Source organism: Notothenia rossii, assembly GCF_949606895.1.
Source record: "Notothenia rossii genome assembly, chromosome: 9".
NCBI classification, from domain to species: Eukaryota; Metazoa; Chordata; class Actinopteri; order Perciformes; family Nototheniidae; genus Notothenia; species Notothenia rossii.
The window spans coordinates 80,102,964-80,124,328 of NC_136907.1; the positions used below are offsets into that span (position 1 = coordinate 80,102,964).

Sequence of the window (21,365 nt, forward strand, 5' to 3'; positions counted from 1 at the left end):
AAGAGAGATAGCAGTGATACCCAAGCTCCTCCCCCTTAAGAGGGATAGCAGTGATACCCAAGCTCCTCCCCCTTAAGAGAGATAGCAGTGATACCCAAACTCCTCCCCCTTAAGAGAGATAGCAGTGATACCCAAGCTCCTCCCTCTTAAGAGAGATAGCAGTGACACCCAAGCTCCTCCCCCTTAAGAGAGATAGCAGCGATACCCAAGCTCCTCCCCCTTAAGAGAGATAGCAGTGATACCCAAGCTCCTCCCCCTTAAGAGAGATAGCAGTGATACCCAAGCTCCTCCCCCTTAAGAGAGATAGCAGTGATACCCAAGCTCCTCCCTCTTAAGAGAGATAGCAGTGATACCCAAGCTCCTCCCCCTTAAGAGAGATAGCAGTGATACCCAAGGCCGTAGAACTATGCCGTGGGAAAGGAGACAGTGAAGAGAGAAAACGATGAACTGGGTCGAAGGTTGAACACCTAAGCAAATTATTCCCTAACACCCACTCTTATTTATTTATTTGCGTCTATGTTTTTACTGCAGTGAGAGTTGCCAAAGAAATGTTGTCGTACTTTGTATGGTGACAATAAAGATATATTCTATTGATCAAAGTGACTTGTTTTTATAGTCAGTTGCTTCGTGCAGGGCCAGAAAGCTCTCACACCCTCGCTCTGTAGTGTGAAATCAAATTGTTTTTCAAAGACCCCCCCCCTTCATCCTGCTGCTGTCCGCTCATAATGTGAGTTGTGTAACTGCAGCAGATAGAGAGCACTCCCTGCAAATAAAACAGACCCAGATTTACAGTTTCAAGTGCTTTACATCTGCAAATAGCTTTTCCATTAACGCTAACAAGCAGGAATATTGAGAGCGGTGAATCAGAACATCAACGGCGGTTTGTTGCCTCTTTATTTCCCCCGCATCCTTTCAAGCTCTAAAAGTATTAAATTGCTTTTGGGAAGTTGTCGTAAATAAATCTAGATGAAAGAGCATTTACCTTTTTTAATTAACTATCGCGTCCTCCCAAACAAAACCTCCCAATGTCTGCAAACATCTTAACACCATTTTCATTTCATTTCATTTGAATTCGTCCCGCTCATGGTACGCAAAACTCAATGTACAATAATTGCCAACAGAATATGTCTCTACAACACACCATTGAGCGAAAAGGAGATTTTGTTTATCATGAGGCATTTAGCTTTTTTAAGCAATGCCAACATGTGCAATAAACACTTTGCAAAACACTGACTAATCACATGCATAGTGCTATGCTGCGGTTAAAGCAGGGGTCTGCAACCTTTTTGACCAAAAGAGCCATTTTGCTCCTTTTTCCAAAACATTTTTTTTGTCTGGAGCCGCAAAACATATTTCATAGCTTGATAGCTAATAAAGTTGTATTTATTATTATATCAGACAAAAACTACAGTTTTTTTGCATTTATTAGGCTATTTATTACATTATATAAAACTGTTAACCTCTAATAAGAAACAAAGAACTCCTATAAGGAGAATTAAAAATAATACACAGGCCTACTTTAAAATAAATTAAACACAGCACTTGGGGAGTCCTCTGCACATTTGAAGGACAAAACAAAATTATTAAAATGGGCCCACTTTGAAATAAATAAAACATATAGCTGCACCCTAAAAAGAGTTAAAGGTAGGGTAGGTAAGAATGGAGAAACCAGCTCGAGTGCGCTAGAATTTGAAAATACACAACCGGAAAAAATATGCCTCTTCCTTCAGACTTCCTCACAGAGCAGATATTTTTAGTTCACCTAATTAAAACCGTTTTGTTTTTTATTTATGTGTCACAGTATCACCTCAAAATACAAGATACGAAACATTTTCAACCGTGCAACAAAATATAAATAGTCCTACAAATACTTTTATTTTATTTCCTTCTTATTTTTTTGTCTAAGCTCAAGGGAGCCAGAGCAGAGGGCTTAAAGGGCCGCATGCGGCCCGTGGGCCCGCGGGTTGCCGACCCCTGGGTTAAACGAACACAAATAGAAACAGACAGTTCTTGAGTTGTTGGAAGGTGGACTTTATTTATTTTTGGATGGAGCTATGCTAACCATTACATTTAAGATAAGCCATGCTTGCAGGTTTCCCCTGCTTCGTGTGTTTGGCCTAAGCTACATGTGCTAACAGTTTCCCTCTTCTTCCATTATTTCTGCTAAGCTACATATGCTAACAGTTTCCCTCTGCTTCCAGTGTTTGTGTTAAGCTACACGTGCTAACAGTTTCCCTCTTCTTCCATTATTTCTGCTAAGCTACATGTGCTAACAGGTTCCCTCTGCTTCCAGTGTTTGTGCTAAGCTACACGTGCTAACAGGTTCCCTCTGCTTCCATTATTTCTGCTAAGCTACATATGCTAACAGTTTCCCTCTGCTTCCATTGTTTGTGCTAAGCTACATATGCTAACAGTTTCCCTCTGCTTCCATTATTTCTGCTAAGCTACATATGCTAACAGTTTCCCTCTGCTTCCAGTGTTTGTGCTAAGCTACATATGCTAACAGTTTCCCCCTGCTTCCAGTGTTTGTGCTAAGCTACATATGCTAACAGTTTCCCTCTGCTTCCATTATTTCTGCTAAGCTATGCTAGCAGTTTCCCCCTGCTTCCAGTGCTTGTGCTAAGCTACATATGCTAGCAGTTTTCCCCTGCTTCCTGTGTGTGTGCTAAGCTATGCTAGCAGTTTCCCCCTGCTTCCAGTGTTTATGCTAAGCTACATATGCTAGCAGTTTCCCCCTGCTTCCTGTGTGTGTGCTAAGCTATGCTAGCAGTTTCCCCCTGCTTCCAGTGCTTGTGCTAAGCTACATATGCTAGCAGTTTTCCCACTGCTTCCATTATTGGTGCTAAGCTAAGCTAGCAGTTTCCTCCTACTTCCAGTGTTTGTGCTAAGCTATCCCCTGCTTTCATTGCATTAAAACACATAAGTCTCTAGAATCTGAAAAAAAATTCTCCATTTTACCTCACGATTGATAATTATGGATGTTTAAAAAAAGGAAATATGTCCTCCACATCAGAACATATATGTCTGTTAGCTAATATATTGCTTTTCACAGATCTTTGCAATACTTTAAAGTAACAGTGGGTCATTTTCCTGATGGTAGCAACAAGTATTCCTTCTTAAATGCCCAGGTTTAGCGGCAGGGAACATTGTGACATCACACACAAGGCTCTGTTTCTGCAGATATGAGGCTTAATTGTCTCGTTAGGAAAAAAAACAAAGAGCAAAGTGACCCGAGGCGTTTCAGAGAGGTTTCCCTGGAGGTCAGTCACTTCCTGTCGCTCATGAATAAAACATGTGCTCTGTTATCTGCACGCTGCCAGGTGAAGTCTGCATCCGATGAAGCCAAACGTCTAACTGTCGAGGAAATAAACACAAAAGAGGACAAATTAGACCGAGTAATAACAAGGGGAGGAAGGAAGGAAGGAAGGTAATTAGACAGCATCTGCTCATCATCTTATGCTGAATCATTGTAGTGAAAGAGAGGCTTTATGCAAGCTCCAAATCTATTTCAATATAAATACTGCTATATTTTACTCTATTTTTTAATGTTATTAAAGTTTTCTTAAAATCTGTGTTTTTAATTGTTGTTTTACTTTTATGTATTCACCACGACACCAAGTCAAATCCCTGGTACGTGTCAACCTACCTGATTGTAATTCTGATTCTGATGCAACATGTTTAAAACCAACTGAAGAGTTTGTTTGCTTTGGATCCAGTTCACCTTATTCTTTGCCTGAACTAGAGCGCTTCCACATTGCATTATTTTGTGTTCCAACTTCTGTTTCAGAGCGTCAGAGCTTTTACTTTGTTTTGCATCGACAGCTTTATCATCCCTTACCTGCCAAATACATTACATTACATGTTACTTATTAGTTGCTTTTATCCAAAGCGACTAACATACTCAATACTGTGGACAATCCCCACAGGAGCAATTTGGGGTGAAGTGTCTCAGGGACACAACGACATGCTGACTGCAGTGGGGTTTGAACCTGCGGACAACCCACTACACCACACACCCCCCCCAAATAAAAGCAATCCTACTTTTTTAGGCGAGAGACATTTAAGAGTCCCACTATGTAATACGTTTATTCAAATAATGCATATTTTAGGACTGCAGGCGTTTGAAGCTGTCAGAAGAACGGTAGACACAGGTCTGCACTGCAAGTCTAACATAGTGGTGTTAGATCAGCGGTTCCCAACCTTTTTTCAACTCCGGGCCCACTTAAGAATCTAAAAATGTTTCGCAGCTAACATTCAACCATAAACAATACGGAAGCAAAATAGTGCTTTTTATTTTAATCAGAAAATGAGCTGGCCATCAGTAACATACAGACATTTTTATTACACGGTTTAGTTGAATTCCCGATTCTGATTGGTCAATTCAGAACATGTGACACATTGTTAATCCAGTAGAACAGACCGTTGCTAAGGACTGTAATGACCGTTGCTAAGCACTGTAATGACGGTTGCTAAGGAGGATCGAGAAAGATAAAGGAAAAGAGGTCAAATATATATTTTTTATTAATAATGAAAATGTTTCCACATAAATCATAATGTTTTGCAAATTATTTCGCGGCCCACTTGCGATGCCTTCGTGGACCACTAGGGGGCCGGGGCCCACAGTTTGGGAACCGCTGTGTTGGATAATGATAACAATTTAAATTTGGAGTGCTGTTAATATGTCGATAGTTTGCCAGTCACATGACATTAGAATTGGCTGACTTTTTTTTATCCAAAGCGACGCACAATAAGTGCAAAAACCATAGAGAATCAAACTCCGAACAACAAGGAAAGTGCATATATATTCACTTCAAGCAGTCATACCATTGTAAGTGCTTGGACATTAGATACAAGGCCTAAGCTGACTCTTTAAAGTGCTTTATACTAGTTAATAACAACCCAGTTAATAAGGATAACAATGACTTTTTATTGCAAATATACAAATGAGTGTTTCGCCAGAGCAGCGTCATGAATGTCTGGCTAAATGTCATCAATATTTCTTGAGATATTTCAGTCTAAGCTGACTTTCCCAGAGCTTTATATGTGATTACTGTTGATGCAACACGCTGTAATAAGGCTGTCAAAATCAGGATCACAAAAGAAAAAAGTCATTCAAACTTTAAACAGATTTCAGAGCATCTGTTTCCTGCAGTCCCAACTCTCCTCTGTGTTGAGCAAACTTACTACATGGATGATCACCTTAAGCAAAAAGTGGTTTAAAATAAACGCAGAACCATAAAGCCTGTCAGCGGAGAGGTTCATGTTTTATTCACGCAGCGAGGAAACTTTAGTCTTCTTCAAAACTTTAAATAGATCCAGTCTCTTCTTCACAAGTCTGACCTCACACATCATCAGGAGAATGATTTCATATCTTAAAAATAGACTACTACTGGTTTCACTGTCTACGATAGTGTCCCTACTTTAAAGAGTCCTCTCCTGCTGATGTTCAGGTGTATATCAGTATGTAGTGTCTCTACTTTAAAGAGTCCTCTCCTGCTGATGTTCAGGTGTATATCAGTATGTAGTGTCTCTACTTTAAAGAGTCCTCTCCTGCTGATGTTCAGGTGTATATCAGTATGTAGTGTCCCTACTTTAAAGAGTCCTCTCCTGCTGATGTTCAGGTGTATATCAGTATGTAGTGTCTCTACTTTAAAGAGTCCTCTCCTACTGATGTTCAGGTGTATATCAGTATGTAGTGTCTCTACTTTAAAGAGTCCTCTCCTGCTGATGTTCAGGTGTATATCAGTATGTAGTGTCTCTACTTTAAAGAGTCCTCTCCTGCTGATGTTCAGGTGTATATCAGTATGTAGTGTCTCTACTTTAAAGAGTCCTCTCCTGCTGATGTTCAGGTGTATATCAGTATGTAGTGTCTCTACTTTAAAGAGTCCTCTCCTGCTGATGTTCAGGTGTATATCATTATGTAGTGTCTCTACTTTAAAGAGTCCTCTCCTGCTGATGTTCAGGTGTATATCAGCATGTAGTGTCTCTACTTTAAAGAGTGCTCTCCTGCTGATGTTCAGGTGTATATCAGTATGTAGTGTCTCTACTTTAAAGAGTCCTCTCCTGCTGATGTTCAGGTGTGTATCAGTATGTAGTGTCTCTACTTTAAAGAGTCCTCTCCTGCTGATGTTCAGGTGTATATCAGTATGTAGTGTCTCTATTTTAAAGAGTCCTCTCCTGCTGATGTTCAGGTGTATATCAGTACATAGTGTCTCTACTTTAAAGAGTCCTCTCCTGCTGATGTTCAGGTGTATATCAGTATGTAGTGTCTCTACTTTAAAGAGTCCTCTCCTGCTGATGTTCAGGTGTATATCAGTATGTAGTGTCTCTACTTTAAAGAGTCCTCTCCTGCTGATGTTCAGGTGTATATCAGCATGTAGTGTCTCTACTTTAAAGAGTGCTCTCCTGCTGATGTTCAGGTGTATATCAGTATGTAGTGTCTCTACTTTAAAGAGTCCTCTCCTGCTGATGTTCAGGTGTATATCATTATGTAGTGTCTCTACTTTAAAGAGTCCTCTCCTGCTGATGTTCAGGTGTCTATCAGTATGTAGTGTCTCTACTTTAAAGAGTCCTCTCCTGCTGATGTTCAGGTGTATATCAGCATGTAGTGTCTCTACTTTAAAGAGTGCTCTCCTGCTGATGTTCAGGTGTATATCAGTATGTAGTGTCTCTACTTTAAAGAGTCCTCTCCTGCTGATGTTCAGGTGTATATCAGTATGTAGTGTCTCTACTTTAAAGAGTCCTCTCCTGCTGATGTTCAGGTGTATATCAGTATGTAGTGTCTCTATTTTAAAGAGTCCTCTCCTGCTGATGTTCAGGTGTATATCAGTATGTAGTGTCTCTACTTTAAAGAGTCCTCTCCTGCTGATGTTCAGGTGTGTATCAGTATGTAGTGTCTCTACTTTAAAGAGTCCTCTCCTGCTGATGTTCAGGTGTATATCAGTATGTAGTGTCTCTATTTTAAAGAGTCCTCTCCTGCTGATGTTCAGGTGTATATCAGTATGTAGTGTCTCTACTTTAAAGAGTCCTCTCCTGCTGATGTTCAGGTGTATATCAGTATGTAGTGTCTCTACTTTAAAGAGTCCTCTCCTGCTGATGTTCAGGTGTATATCAGTATGTAGTGTCTCTACTTTAAAGAGTCCTCTCCTGCTGATGTTCAGGTGTATATCAGTACGTAGTGTCTCTACTTTAAAGAGTCCTCTCCTGCTGATGTTCACGTGTATATCAGTACGTAGTGTCTCTACTTTAAAGAGTCCTCTCCTGCTGATGTTCAGGTGTCTATCAGTATGTAGTGTCTCTACTTTAAAGAGTCCTCTCCTGCTGATGTTCAGGTGTATATCAGTATGTAGTGTCTCTACTTTAAAGAGTCCTCTCCTGCTGATGTTCAGGTGTATATCAGTGTGTAGTGTCTCTACTTTAAAGAGTCCTCTCCTGCTGATGTCCAGGTGTATATCAGTAAGTAGTGTCTCTACTTTAAAGAGTCCTCTCCTGCTGATGTCCAGGTGTATATCAGTATGTAGAGTCTCTACTTTAAAGAGTCCTCTCCTGCTGATGTTCAGGTGTATATCAGTATGTAGAGTCTCTACTTTAAAGAGTCCTCTCCTGCTGATGTCCAGGTGTATATCAGTATGTAGTGTCTCTACTTTAAAGAGTCCTCTCCTGGAGGGAACACAGTGATTCTATCCTTTGCAGGCCGTTTACATGCACTCAAACCTATAACACACACTACAGGAAAGGGATAATCACAAAAAGCACAATAGGGACTCTTTAAAGTAAAGGATCTGAATAATTTTCAGTCAGAAAGTTATATATCTGTGACTCATTCAGAGCGGAAAGTGGAGCACTAGAGGGAAGGATTTGATTTCCCATGATGCATCACTGATAGCGGTATTTCACATGAATCTCTCGCCGTCTCCCTCTTAGGTTTCCGCAACACTGATGATAAACTGTTAAAAGAGTTTCTGACGGTAAAATGGTCATTTTTTACAGAACAAATTAGCAAAGTCTGCCATTTTTCTCTCAAACATGTCTCAGTGAATAACTGCATTACTGCAGAGGTCGGAGGGCACATGCAGGTAGACCAGCCAACAGCAGACAGAAGATGACGTATCGACGTCAGCCAGCTCCTTCAGTTCTGCTCTGATCCAAAGGAGGGAATTATGTGCATTTGAAACCGCTCTTCCAACAGGAAGATGCATGAGGGCGAGGGACCTGAACACAACACGCTCTGCACACACTCAGAAAACACACACTTCCTGTTTCCTCATGGTCTACGGAGGAGACGTGGGTTTGTGTTTTTCAACAAGTCGACTTTCCTTCAGTTTAATCTCAGATACAAAATCGTTTTTCAGCGCTTCCTGTCCCCTGGGCTGGAGATCAACGGCTCTGTGATGGTCGTTAGTCTCAAATAAGGTCTTTGGTTAACACAAGCTGAAGTGTTTTATTCTACGACGTTAAATATGTCAGTAAATACCCTTTGTGACTTTGAGTGGCACTACTCTCACTCGTGAATATAAGAACCATTATTATATTATGTAATGTTTCTTGTTGCTTCAGTATCTGAGGTTAGTCTTCATGTTCTCCGTTTGCTTTCCATTTTTAGAAAACGGGAGGTCTGCACACTGTAATTACAGACCATTACACAGCTCTTCAAAGCCACACACACACACACACACACACACACACACACACACACACACACACACAAAAGGTGGATCTTTTAAGACATTTCTGAGTCGTGGAGGCCTGTTATTATCAGACATTGTGTGTGTGTGTGTGTGTGTGTGTGTGTGTGTGTGTGTGTGTGTGTGTGTGTGTGTGTGTGTGTGTGTGTGTGTGTGTGTGTGTGTCCATGTTTCAGGATGTGCTTCACAGATCTGTCTAATAAAAACGTGCTTTGAGGTTATTTTTCTATTATCTTATTGTATCTCATGCGATCCTATCTTTTATATATCATCTTGTGGTTCTCTCCCTCTCCTGCCGTGCTCTCCTCTCTGGCTTCATCCCGACGGACTGTGCGATCAGAAGCCAGACTGTACCTGTGACATTGTGGAGGAGTTTTGTTTGTGTGGTATTGATTCTGCCTCTTCATTTAACCCTCCGTGTGTGTGTGTGTGTGTGTGTGTGTGTGTGTGTGTGTGTGTGTGTGTGTGTGTGTGTGTGTGTGTGTGTGTGTGTGTGTGTGTGTGTGTGTGTGTGTGTGTGTGTGTGTGTGTGTGTGTGTGTGTGTGTGTGTGTGTGTGTGTGTTTCAGATCTGTCGGAGAAGAAGAGCGACCTGAGAGTGTGTGATGACTCCAGCTGTCGGTACGGAGGCGTCTGCAGAGACGACGGCGCGCAGCTCAAATGTGTCTGCCAGTTCCAGGTATTAGATTCTAACTCTCTGAACAGTACTGGATAAACCCCTAACATATCAGTCTAGTTGCAAAAACTGTGAACCTTAAATGTTGAGTATTGAAAGCAATTCTAGAACCCTGAAGGCAAGAGAGACTGAAAAGAGTCAAGGGAAGCTTATAAAAGTTAACAGCATTTAATTACACAAAAGATGCGGTGGTGTACAAAATGAAATGTGCGAGTGGAGGTGCTCTCCACATCCAACGACCGGTCAGTTCAGGTCAGGGGGTAGCAGAGATCAAATCTTGGCTTGCTCTTCCTGTTGTCATCTGAGGTCTTCTCCTATTGGCCGGCGTTGTCGGGGGGCGGGTCCAATGCAATTCCTGCCTTTTTCTGTAGCTAAATTGCATCATTCTGGCGTCTGTGGTTATTTAAACATTCCCTGCTACACATTATTCAGCGTCAATAAATGAGTGCTAATCCCAGTGTGCTCAGTGTACAACATCACATGTCATTTCACCTTGGTTCAAGGTTTGAAATCGTATGATTCCGCCAGATGCTAAATGCTAACCGGAAGTGACGAATTTTCAGAATAAAAGTGTTAAGCTAATAGTGAGAACTTCCGGTTTTTCAGAATAAAACTGATTTAAATCAAATTGTGTATTTAATTCAAATTACGCCATATCAACATTGATTTTCATTTCTAACAGTATCCCAAAGTGTTATATTAGAAATATATAGTAGGGTCTCCAGAACATAGAGACTGCCGGATGCTGACCTGCAGATGTTGGGACATTTACACAATTAGCATACGTTAAGCTAATTAGCATTATAGCCTATAGGCTGTTTGGACAGTTTGAGGTAATTGAGGACGCTGAGTCCATTTCAGGACCCAAAAATGTCAAGTATTTGTCCTCAATATTCTGACTACCATGAGTAGTGTTGGGACCATTGGATATGGAGAGCACACGATGAACATTATGACCTCTACTGTGTAAGATGTATCTTCAAATACATAAGCAATCTGTGCATCTCAAAATAAGAAGACAAAGCATTTCTCAACATTTGAAATTTGAAAGTGAGTTCAGCTTCTAGTGCTCACCTTTAATCATAATGTGTGTGTGGGCTCAGCAGCTTCAGCAGCACTGACCTTCTCCCTCATAGGTGCAGATTTCACTGTGTGTGTGTGTGTGTGTGTGTGTGTGTGTGTGTGTGTGTGTGTGTGTGTGTGTGTGTGTGTGTGTGTGTGTGTGTGTGTGTGTGTGTGTGTGTGTGTGTGTGTGTGTGTGTGTGTGTGTGTGTGTGTGTGTGTGTGTGTGTGTGTGTGTGTGTTAAATGATTGATGGCTGTGAGTTACTACAGTATGGATTCTAGCACTGATATGTCTCTGACAGCAGAGGGACCTTCATCAGAGCGCCGTCACTCCTCAGTCAAACATCCTCAATGCATTCAAGTTTCAAGGCTTTATGCTCATGCGTAGCTACAGCGTAGATGTTTGCACGTGACAACCTGAGGTCACAGGCTCCTCCCACAGAGCAACAAAACAGATACAACAGTGCAAGTAAATAGAATAGAATATAATAGAAACAGAATATGTAAGAAGCTGAGCAGAATAGTCGATATACAGTAATTAGAATATTGATATGTGTGAGTTCAAACAGAAGCATTCTAGCTTCCCTCAAACTGTAGAAACCCTCACCACCGGGTTTAGTTTCTTGGAGAGTCTAATTGTTCTCGTCCAGCGTTCAGACTTACTTTAAGTTGTGTTTTTGTTTCCAGTGCCACAAGAACTACGTGCCGGTGTGCGGCTCTAACGGAGACACGTATCAGAACGAGTGCTACAGGCGGCAGGCGTCCTGCAAGCAGCAGAGGCTGATCTCCAGAGCGTCCGACGGACCCTGCTCCTCCGGTGAGTCTAAAGCAGGGGTGTCAAACTCAATTTCATGGCGGGCCACATTCGCATTATGGTCGCACTCAAAGGGCCAGTTGTAACTTTAAGACTATATAAAAGTACATATATAAATGTATCATATATATAAAATAATGTATTATATTGCATTATTGGCTCTGCATTGGGTTATTATCGGATAGGGTAAGAACTTCATAATTAACTACGTCTGAAAGCAGAAGTCTAGGGCCAATAATTGCAAGTCTCTTCATTGAGAATGTCACAAAACGATTTAAAAAGAAAAGCCACATTCTGGAAAAAAAAGTGAGAATAAAAAAAAAAAAAGTGACATTTTGAAAAAAACAGTAATATAAAAAATAAAAGCGCAAATTCTAAGAAAAAAAGCAAATTTGAGATGCATTGTGCTCCATGTATGAGCAATGTGCTTCTGTAAGCGACACGTAACCGTATAATAAACATATTACATTCTTTCAGAGCTCTTGTGGGCCACATAGAATGAAGTTGCGAGCCGGATTTGGCCCCCGGGCCTTGAGTTTGACACCCCTGGTCTAAAGGAAATACTCAAGTACCCCAATTCCCCTTTTCAGTTCCAGGTACAGTTCCGTGTTTCCACCACAGCTGGTCCCTCAACTGATCAGCATTTTGAACCAAAATACTGCTGGGCTAGAACCAAGACCCGAATATGTTCGGCCTCCATCAGATGAACGAGTGTTAGTTTTTAGTAGAACGCAACAAATAAAACACACGTGTATAAAGTCAGTTAGCGTTAACCAGGCAGTGTGTTTTCCTGTTGTGTTCATATATAATAGAATATACAACATGTGCTACACAGGTCGCCATATCAGACTATCACCAGTAAGATCATAATGGAAAACACGCCCGTAGCTAAACGAATTACGCCACAATATGATGGCAACAAGCAGTCGTTGTTGTTGTTGTTGGTGGTGTTGCAGAGAACATCCGTGACGTACGCGATGACGCAATCACTCAGTTCCACTTGGACACTGGGCGGTGGAAAAGGAACTGGTTTGTATCTCCAAATCATCTCCAAAGACAAAAAAAGCACTGAGCTAGAACCAGAAAGGGTTTTAATAAGTCCTCACACCACTGCCCCAGTACGACTGTATCTGGTAACACGTTGCATGAGGCTGCACAAGAGCGTTTAGGTTGGCAAGCAAAGGCTGTCGAAGCTGGCAAAGTCATAGCAATTAAACTCAACATATGAAAGGAACACAGACTCAGCATGTATTTTGGGGTTGTTGGTGATCAAAAGGAAGTCTGGGAATAAGATTTATGAATCTCCCGTGAAGGGAAAGGGCCACCGAGTGAAATGAAACTCTCTGCTCCCAGTTTGAGAGCCAATCAGCTGCAGGAGGATATCAGCGGCTCTCATCCTCTGCTGCTAATTAAAATGGATCCGCGGTTGATTAACATCCTCGTCGTCTGAAATCAATCTGTCTGATGACGCTCTTCAGAGGAAAAATCACTCGGCATTTTCCCTCAATTAAAAAAACACAATGCCGTGAAGGTAAGCGCTGCAGCCTGACGGCTTCATTAGAACATGTGATCCGGTACTTACGGTCACATCACAGAACCATCACCTGAGTGGCTTCACACTTTAAATGATTACTTCAATCAGTCGCTATGGGAAACACGCTCTAATGCTTTTAATGATGCAGATTATTAAGATGAACCTTTTCTGGGTTTTTGAATGTGAGGTTTTATTCTGACACAATATAAATATATAGCTCCATAAAACATCAAGTGACCAATTCAACATTATTTATCTTATTTTTGTATTATTTAGCAGCAGTTGACCAATCACAACAGAGTCAGCCAGCTAACCAATCAGAGCAGACTGGGCTCTGGTTTCAGACAGAGGGTGAAAAGAGGTGCTGCAGCACAGGCAGTACACTACAGACTGATATACACCTGAACATCAGCAGGAGAGGACTCTTTAAAGTAGAGACACTACATACTGATATACACCTGAACATCAGCAGGAGAGGACTCTTTAAAGTAGAGACACTACATACTGACATACATCTGAACATCAGCAGGAGAGGACTCTTTAAAGTAGAGACACTACAGACTGATATACACCTGAACATCAGCAGGAGAGGACTCTTTAAAGTAGAGACACTACATACTGATATACACCTGAACATCAGCAGGAGAGGACTCTTTAAAGTAGAGACACTACATACTGATATACACCTGAACATCAGCAGGAGAGGACTCTTTAAAGTAGAGACACTACATACTGATATACACCTGAACATCAGCAGGAGAGGACTCTTTAAAGTAGAGACACTACATACTGATATACACCTGAACATCAGCAGGAGAGGACTCTTTAAAGTAGAGACACTACATACTGATATACACCTGAACATCAGCAGGAGAGGACTCTTTAAAGTAGAGACACTACATACTGATATACACCTGAACATCAGCAGGAGAGGACTCTTTAAAGTAGAGACACTACATACTGATATACACCTGAACATCAGCAGGAGAGGACTCTTTAAAGTAGAGACACTACATACTGATATACACCTGAACATCAGCAGGAGAGGACTCTTTAAAATAGAGACACTACATGCTGATATACACCTGAACATCATCATAGGGGACTCTTTAAAGTAGAGACCCTACATACTGACATCAACCTGAAAATGAGCACGATATGGCCCCTTTAATGTAGCACGGCAGCCATAAATCGCTAACGGTTAGCATGTTTCTCATCAGACAGCCGTCAGACTCTCTGGATACGGAGGTCTCTGCAGAGCAGTCAGGCTTTATGTTCCTGCTCTTGAGATGTGTTTAGGGATCAGTACCTCAGCAGCGGTGGAGGTGGCGGTCAGCTCAGTCTAATTTCCCAGGAGGCACCGCTCTTATTACCCGTTACCCCGGGGAGCCGGCGCTGCGTTCAGCCCTCGCCTCCCGCCTGTCCTTCTGCAATTTCCTCTCCCCAGATTTATGCTTCCTGTAATTGAAGAGTTGGGTGTTACTGAGGCGAGGCGTCAGGAAGCATCAGTCATGTCCTTTCTAGAGCTGCCCCCAATCAGTCGACTAAACGTTAGTATTTGTTGACAAATTTTTCGTTAGTCAATTAGTCAATTCAAGCAGTCCGCGCTGCATGTGACGCGTCAGCCGGAAACCCTCAGAGTGCATTCAGAGCGGAGCCTGGTCATTAAGGTAATTTGGTCGGGCTAGTGTGGATCATCCTGAGCGTAAAGGACCACGAGGTGACGAGCAGACTACGACGGCAACAAGTCTCCTCCATCACAGCCTCCTGACTGCCGGCTTCATAACAACACGGAGCTTAATTATCCACAACGAGTGTTCCTCTCTCAGACTCTGAGGAAAACAGCAGCCGAGAGTCAAGCTTTGAAACAACATGTATAGACCTATAATATATCATATATAATCATTCTGACCTCAGAGAACGATAACGCTTTCCTTTCATGATGAGGGATTTTAGCCGACGCTCATATTTTCAGTGTTTCCGTTTCCTCTGTAGTTTTTATTGGGTTGTTATATTCAGATATGAATAATGAAAACTAGAACTAAATGTTCCGTGTCCTCGCTGCTTGTTCACACACACACACACACACACACACACACACACACACACACACACACACACACACACATACACATACACATACACATACACATACACATACACATACACACACACACACACACACACAATAAGAATCCGGAGCTTCTGCTGTTCACCCCGCTGCGTCCGTGCGCTGTGACTCTCATGCGCTCTTTAGTCGAGGGCCGTCCTTTCTACGAACCTGCCTATCTGTGATGAAGTCTAGCTTAAAACACAAATACAGACGTCACTTTCATTTCCCTCGGCCTTCTCCTTAAAGGATAATGAATAAGACTCTTAACTTGCACATGAAGTGGTTTTCTCCTCAGTCAGCGAGCACTCCCCTAACCCAGGAACAGTAAGAGGTGTTTGAAACCTAACGCTTCACACTCAGTCGATAACACGCTGGCAGAAATCATTAATATGAGCGCCTTCTTTCTGCCTCCTGTTCCCTGAAAGCCAATCCCTTCCCGACTCGGTGAGGCAGCTAAAGACGGAGTTTACGTGAACAGAGCAGCCGGGGTCCATTTCTTAATGCAACCGCAGCGTGCCAGAAACTCCAAACACCGCGTCCAATTTCTTAATTCAACGTTTCTGCGCCAACGTTTATAAAGACAGAGTGCATTTCCTGATGGAGCTTTATTTAAATCTGCAGCTATGCATCACTGCGTGTCTTTTACTGCCTATATTTACATTATTATACTGTGTTTGAGAGAGGAGGGAGAGAGTCCAAGTGCTATCGTCTGAAAATACAAGTCAAAGCACTGAAATCGAAATGTGCAGAAGTATTGTAATCTCAATGTACTCAAAGTAAAGAAAAACAAGAGACATCAGATGGTTTGAAGTCTTAGAGGGAGGTGTATGAAAGGACTGTCAGAGAATCATTCTGTATACATGTTGACCTTTCGCCCTCTGTCGCAGATGCTCAGCCGCTATCCCCCTTAAGGAGGGGCTGCCCTAGCAAGTTGTTGATGTCACCAGTTTGTGACCGGGCAGCTCTCGGTCAGAGATAGTTATTGTTGTTGGACACCTGGAACACATCCTTCTCGGGGTGGAGGTGACCCCGAGCCATAAGAGACAACAGCTGTGATTCAGTGTCCTCAGCTGTTTAGTCTCTCTATTGAAAAATGTTGATTATTACACTCTGAACTAGTTCAACCCTGGAGCTACAGGAGGGCACTTCAGAATTGATTTGTCATCTCAACCATGTGGTCCAGCCCGTGACATGTCTTGTGAATTCTCCGGCCGAAGCTTCAAATAAACCGTCAGTGTTTTCCATCAGAGCTCCAGCTCTCCTCGTCTCTCTGAGTCCTGACTCCATCAGAGCTCCAGCTCTCCTCGTGTCTCTCTGAGTCCTGACTCCATCAGAGCACCAGCTCTCCTCGTCTCTCTGAGTCCTGACTCCATCAGAGCTCCAGCTCTCCTCGTGTCTCTCTGAGTCCTGACTCCATCAGAGCACCAGCTCTCCTCGTCTCTCTGAGTCCTGACTCCATCAGAGCTCCAGCTCTCCTCGTGTCTCTCTGAGTCCTGTTTCCATCAGAGCTCCAGCTCTCCTCGTGTCTCTCTGAGTCCTGACTCCATCAGAGCTCCAGCTCTCCTCGTGTCTCTCTGAGTCCTGACTCCATCAGAGCTCCAGCTCTTTTCGTGTCTCTGAGTCCTGACTCCATCAGAGCTCCAGCTCTCCTCGTGTCTCTCTGAGTCCTGACTCCATCAGAGCTCCAGCTCTCCTCGTGTCTCTCTGAGTCCTGACTCCATCAGAGCTCCAGCTCTCTTCGTGTCTCTCTGAGTCCTGACTCCATCAGAGCTCCAGCTCTCCTCGTGTCTCTGAGTCCTGACTCCATCAGAGCTCCAGCTCTCCTCGTGTCTCTCTGAGTCCTGACTCCATCAGAGCTCCAGCTCTCCTCGTGTCTCTGAGTCCTGACTCCATCAGAGCTCCAGCTCTCCTCGTGTCTCTCTGAGTCCTGACTCCATCAGAGCTCCAGCTCTCCTCGTGTCTCTCTGAGTCCTGACTCCATCAGAGCTCCAGCTCTCCTCGTGTGTCTCTGAGTCCTGACTCCATCAGAGCTCCAGCTCTCCTCGTGTCTCTCTGAGTCCTGACTCCATCAGAGCTCCAGTTCTCCTCGTGTCTCTCTGAGTCCTGACTCCATCAGAGCTCCAGCTCTCCTCGTGTGTCTCTGAGTCCTGACTCCATCAAAGCTCCAGCTCTCCTCGTCTCTCTGAGTCCTGACTCCATCAAAGCTCCAGCTCTCCTCGTCTCTCTGAGTCCTGACTCCATCAAAGCTCCAGCTCTCCTCGTCTCTCTGAGTCCTGACTCCATCAGAGCTCCAGCTCTCCTCGTGTCTCTCTCTGAGTCCTGACTCCATCAGAGCTCCAGCTCTCCTCGTGTCTCTGAGTCCTGACTCCATCAGAGCTCCAGCTCTCCTCGTGTGTCTCTGAGTCCTGACTCCATCAGAGCTCCAGCTCTCCTCGTGTCTCTGAGTCCTGACTCCATCAAAGCTCCAGCTCTCCTCGTGTCTCTGAGTCCTGACTCCATCAGAGCTCCAGCTCTCCTCATGTGTCTCTGAGTCCTGACTCCATCAGAGCTCCAGCTCTCCTCGTGTCTCTGAGTCCTGACTCCATCAAAGCTCCAGCTCTCCTCGTGTCTCTCTGAGTCTTGATTCCATCAAAGCTCCAGCTCTCCTCGTGTCTCTCTGAGTCCTGACTCCATCAGAGCTCCAGCTCTCCTCGTGTCTCTGAGTCCTGACTCCATCAGAGCTCCAGCTCTCTTCGTGTCACTGAGTCCTGACTCCATCAGAGCTCCAGCTCTCCTCGTGTCTCTGAGTCCTGACTCCATCAGAGCTCCAGCTCTCCTCGTGTCTCTCTGAGTCCTGACTCCATCAGAGCTCCAGCTCTCCTCGTGTCTCTCTGAGTCCTGACTCCATCAGAGCTCCAGCTCTCCTCGTGTCTCTCTGAGTCCTGACTCCATCAGAGCTCCAGCTCTCCTCGTGTCTCTGAGTCCTGACTCCATCAGAGCTCCAGCTCTCCTCGTGTCTCTCTGAGTCCTGACTCCATCAGAGCTCCAGCTCTCCTCGTGTCTCTCTGAGTCCTGACTCCATCAGAGCTCCAGCTCTCCTCGTGTCTCTCTGAGTCCTGACTCCATCAGAGCTCCAGTTCTCCTCGTGTCTCTCTGAGTCCTGACTCCATCAGAGCTCCAGCTCTCCTCGTGTCTCTCTCTGAGTCCTGACTCCATCAGAGCTCCAGCTCTCCTCGTGTCTCTGAGTCCTGACTCCAATCCAGAAGTTTCCCCCACAAGGAATATGTCTTGTTTGTTAGGTTCCCTTATAGTCTAGTGTTAAAGGGAAGTAACAAAATATTAAATAATCCCCGGGAAAAAATAATGATTTGTGAAATCAAAAGATAATGTTTTAATTAATCAAAAATAAAGAGAGCTCACTGGCCAATTTACTGAATACCCTTAACGATACGTCCACACAGCAGCTTTGAAAACATCTTGAACATCTTGGAGCTGGGCGTGTCTGAGAGCGTGGGGATTTTTTGCGAGCAACGCGACCAACAACCAATCACATGAATCTCCCGCCCCCGACATACAAAGCAAAAAACCCCGGGAATTTTATGCGAGCAATCAATATATATATAAACTCCCCAAACAGGCGAAAACCTACCAGTTTCTCCCACTGTCTCTGCCACCTCCCTCCATGCCTGGTTCCTCCGGTTTGTATCCCAGTAAATAGTTCTGGTCGTAAAGAACCGGGTGATTTGCTACCGTAATTTCTCGTTTGGAATATGAGGAAATGAACTGCGGTCTGGCTCTCCCAGCTTGCACGCGGTTTGATTGGCTACGCTTGCACTGTCAGATTTGCATAAACAGGATTTGATTGGCTGACGCTTCCAGCTCAGCTTCAAAAGTTGAACATTGCTCAACTTTTGAATCCTGAAAATCCTGGAAATCTTCGCTTTGCTTCCCCACAATGCAGTTCGGCGAAAAGCGAGGCAAAGTGACGTCACCCCATTCAAAGTCAATGGGCAGAGAAGCGTTGCAAGATTTTTTTAAAGCTGCTGTGTGGACGTACAGTTTGACAAACTAAGAAGAACTTTCTTATAAAAGAAGTAAACAATGCAGACACCATGGAGCAAGTCCCACACGTAGAGAACACTGCACATCATTTAAACAAATCACGAGACCTAACATTGTTGAATAGGTGTGCTGCTTCCTCAGGTGTCATCCAGCCGACGCTAACATATGAACACAACACACAATATTTGACATTACGTGTATCTTGATAGACGCTTTATCCAAAGTGACTAACAAACATTCAGTGCTGTGGGCAATCCTCACAAGAGGGATGAGGCGTGTTGCCCAGGGACACAACGACATGCATCTCTCATAAGATAAATGGATGAAGATAATCATGGATGTAGATGAATATATATGCAGGGTCCAGAGAATCACCATGCAGTGTGTGTTGTTAAAGTTACCGAACAAACATGGCTGAAGGTCCCGGACGGATGAAGACAAGCTTTGGTTTTTAATTCATTTTTAATTAATCTGCAAATCAAGTCCCCAGGTTGAGATTTGAACTCTTATGGAAGATCAGACGACGCCATCGAATACATGAAGAAATAAATCAAACGTCTTCAGGCGAACAACTGTAACTTTGCATGTTTGATTAAAGGGTTAACCAACGTGTGTGTTGTCTCTTCACAGATCCAGGTTCTGGTTCTGGAGACGGAGACGGTGAGTTTTCTATTTAAAGATTTCATTTCCTGTGAACGCTCAAGGCTGTGAGTGAAAGTCAAATCAATTACAAACGGCTTTTCAAAATAAAAGCTGATAATGAGGTTCAAATATTTCAAATAGAGACGTGTGTGTGTGTGTGTGTGTGTGTGTGTGTGTGTGTGTGTGTGTGTGTGTGTGTGTGTGTGTGTGTGTGTGTGTGTGTGTGTGTGTGTGTGTGTGTGTGTGTGTGTGTGTGTGTGTGTGTGTGTGTGTGTGTGTGTGTGTGTGTGTGTGTGTGTGTGTGTGTGTGTGTGTGTGTGTGTGTGTGTGTGTCAGTGCATCAGAAATGGATCCTCTCTACTGCAGAGCCTCGTCCATCGATCGAGCCCCGACAGAGCTCTCCATGTTCAATACACACACACACGCACACACACACGCACACGCACACACTCTAACTCTCTGATAGAAAGTGTGTGTGAGCCGTGACGAGAGCTGGAGGCTGTCTCTGGAAATGAAATCAAGTTGCTGTGCAAATAATAATAAGTAATAAAGGCTGATGAGGTAAAGTGTGATGAATATGAAAACACAAAGTGAAGCCAAGACCTCTTTGTGTTTCGTCTTAAAGCAGTGAAACAGGCACGGTGTCACAGACACCATTTAATACAAGATTATTTCATTTCTAGTGTTTAGAAGTCCAATATGTTTCCATGAATGATTTACCATATGTTATTATAAATGGTATTGTGTACTACTACGACTACTACCGTATATTTTGTGAAACACATTAAATATATTTATATTTTTTTCTCAGATGACGAAGGTTCAGCGTCTGACGGCGGGAAGAAGTTCACAAAATGCAGCACCTGTAAATACGGAGCCGAGTGCGACGAGGACTCAGAGGACGTCTGGTGAGATTCAAGTCTTTATCATCATGTGCTCCGCAGCAGCTACAGTGTAGATATGTCAGTGAGCAACTGAAGTCACAGGATCCTCCAACAGTGCAACACATCTACAGCAGGTTGGGAACCACTGATCTACAGGACATAGAAATACAAGAAAATGCAATTGAATGTTTTGAGATGTGCAAACATTTAAATACAAATAAAATAGGCCCCAGGTGTGCAGAGAGCCTTTAATTACAACCGAAAGAATAATATGATTTAATATGCAAGAAGAGTCTACACACACGCACGCACGCACGCACGCACGCACGCACGCACGCACGCACGCACGCACGCACGCACTCACTCACTCACTCACTCACTCACTCACTCACTCACTCACTCGCACACACTTATTATTATCCTCCTCCCCTGCAGGTTCTCTCTGTGTTTTATTTTATTTTTGTTTTGCTTTGATGTATGCACCAAGACAACAAGTCAAATTCCTCGTACGTGTCAGCCCACCTGGTGATAAACCTGATTCTGATTCAGGTGCATCTGTAACATCGACTGCAGCGGTCACAACGAGAATCCGGTCTGTGCGACGGACGGAAACTCGTACAACAACCCGTGTCTGGTGCGCGAGGCGTCCTGCATGAAGCAGGAGCAGATCGACGTCAAACACCTGGGCAGGTGTCCCGGTGAGGAGAGGCTTTATTATACATCATAATGAATAAATACAATTTGAAAAAGTAAAATGAATATCATTAATCCAAAAGTGATGCAAAGCAGATTACAAAACATAATAAATGATATATAATAACAATAACGTAAACAAAAAAGAGATGAATAGGCCAATTAAAGCGGGATGTCGCTAATTAACAGATAATGTAAAAAAAAGCCTTCACGGTTTACAC

General features: G+C 43.4%; 1 protein-coding gene across 1 annotated transcript in view; it reads left to right on the plus strand.

Moving 5' to 3' along the window:
- Positions 1 to 21,365, plus strand: part of tmeff1a (transmembrane protein with EGF-like and two follistatin-like domains 1a) — a 46,694-nt gene that overhangs the window by 21,051 nt on the left and 4,278 nt on the right. Inside the window, exons 2-6 of the mRNA XM_079651083.1 lie at positions 9,253 to 9,362; positions 11,111 to 11,240; positions 19,556 to 19,585; positions 20,379 to 20,475; positions 21,001 to 21,159. Of these exons, the coding sequence (XP_079507209.1) occupies positions 9,253 to 9,362; positions 11,111 to 11,240; positions 19,556 to 19,585; positions 20,379 to 20,475; positions 21,001 to 21,159 (526 nt within the window). The remainder of the gene's footprint in view (positions 1 to 9,252; positions 9,363 to 11,110; positions 11,241 to 19,555; positions 19,586 to 20,378; positions 20,476 to 21,000; positions 21,160 to 21,365) is intronic.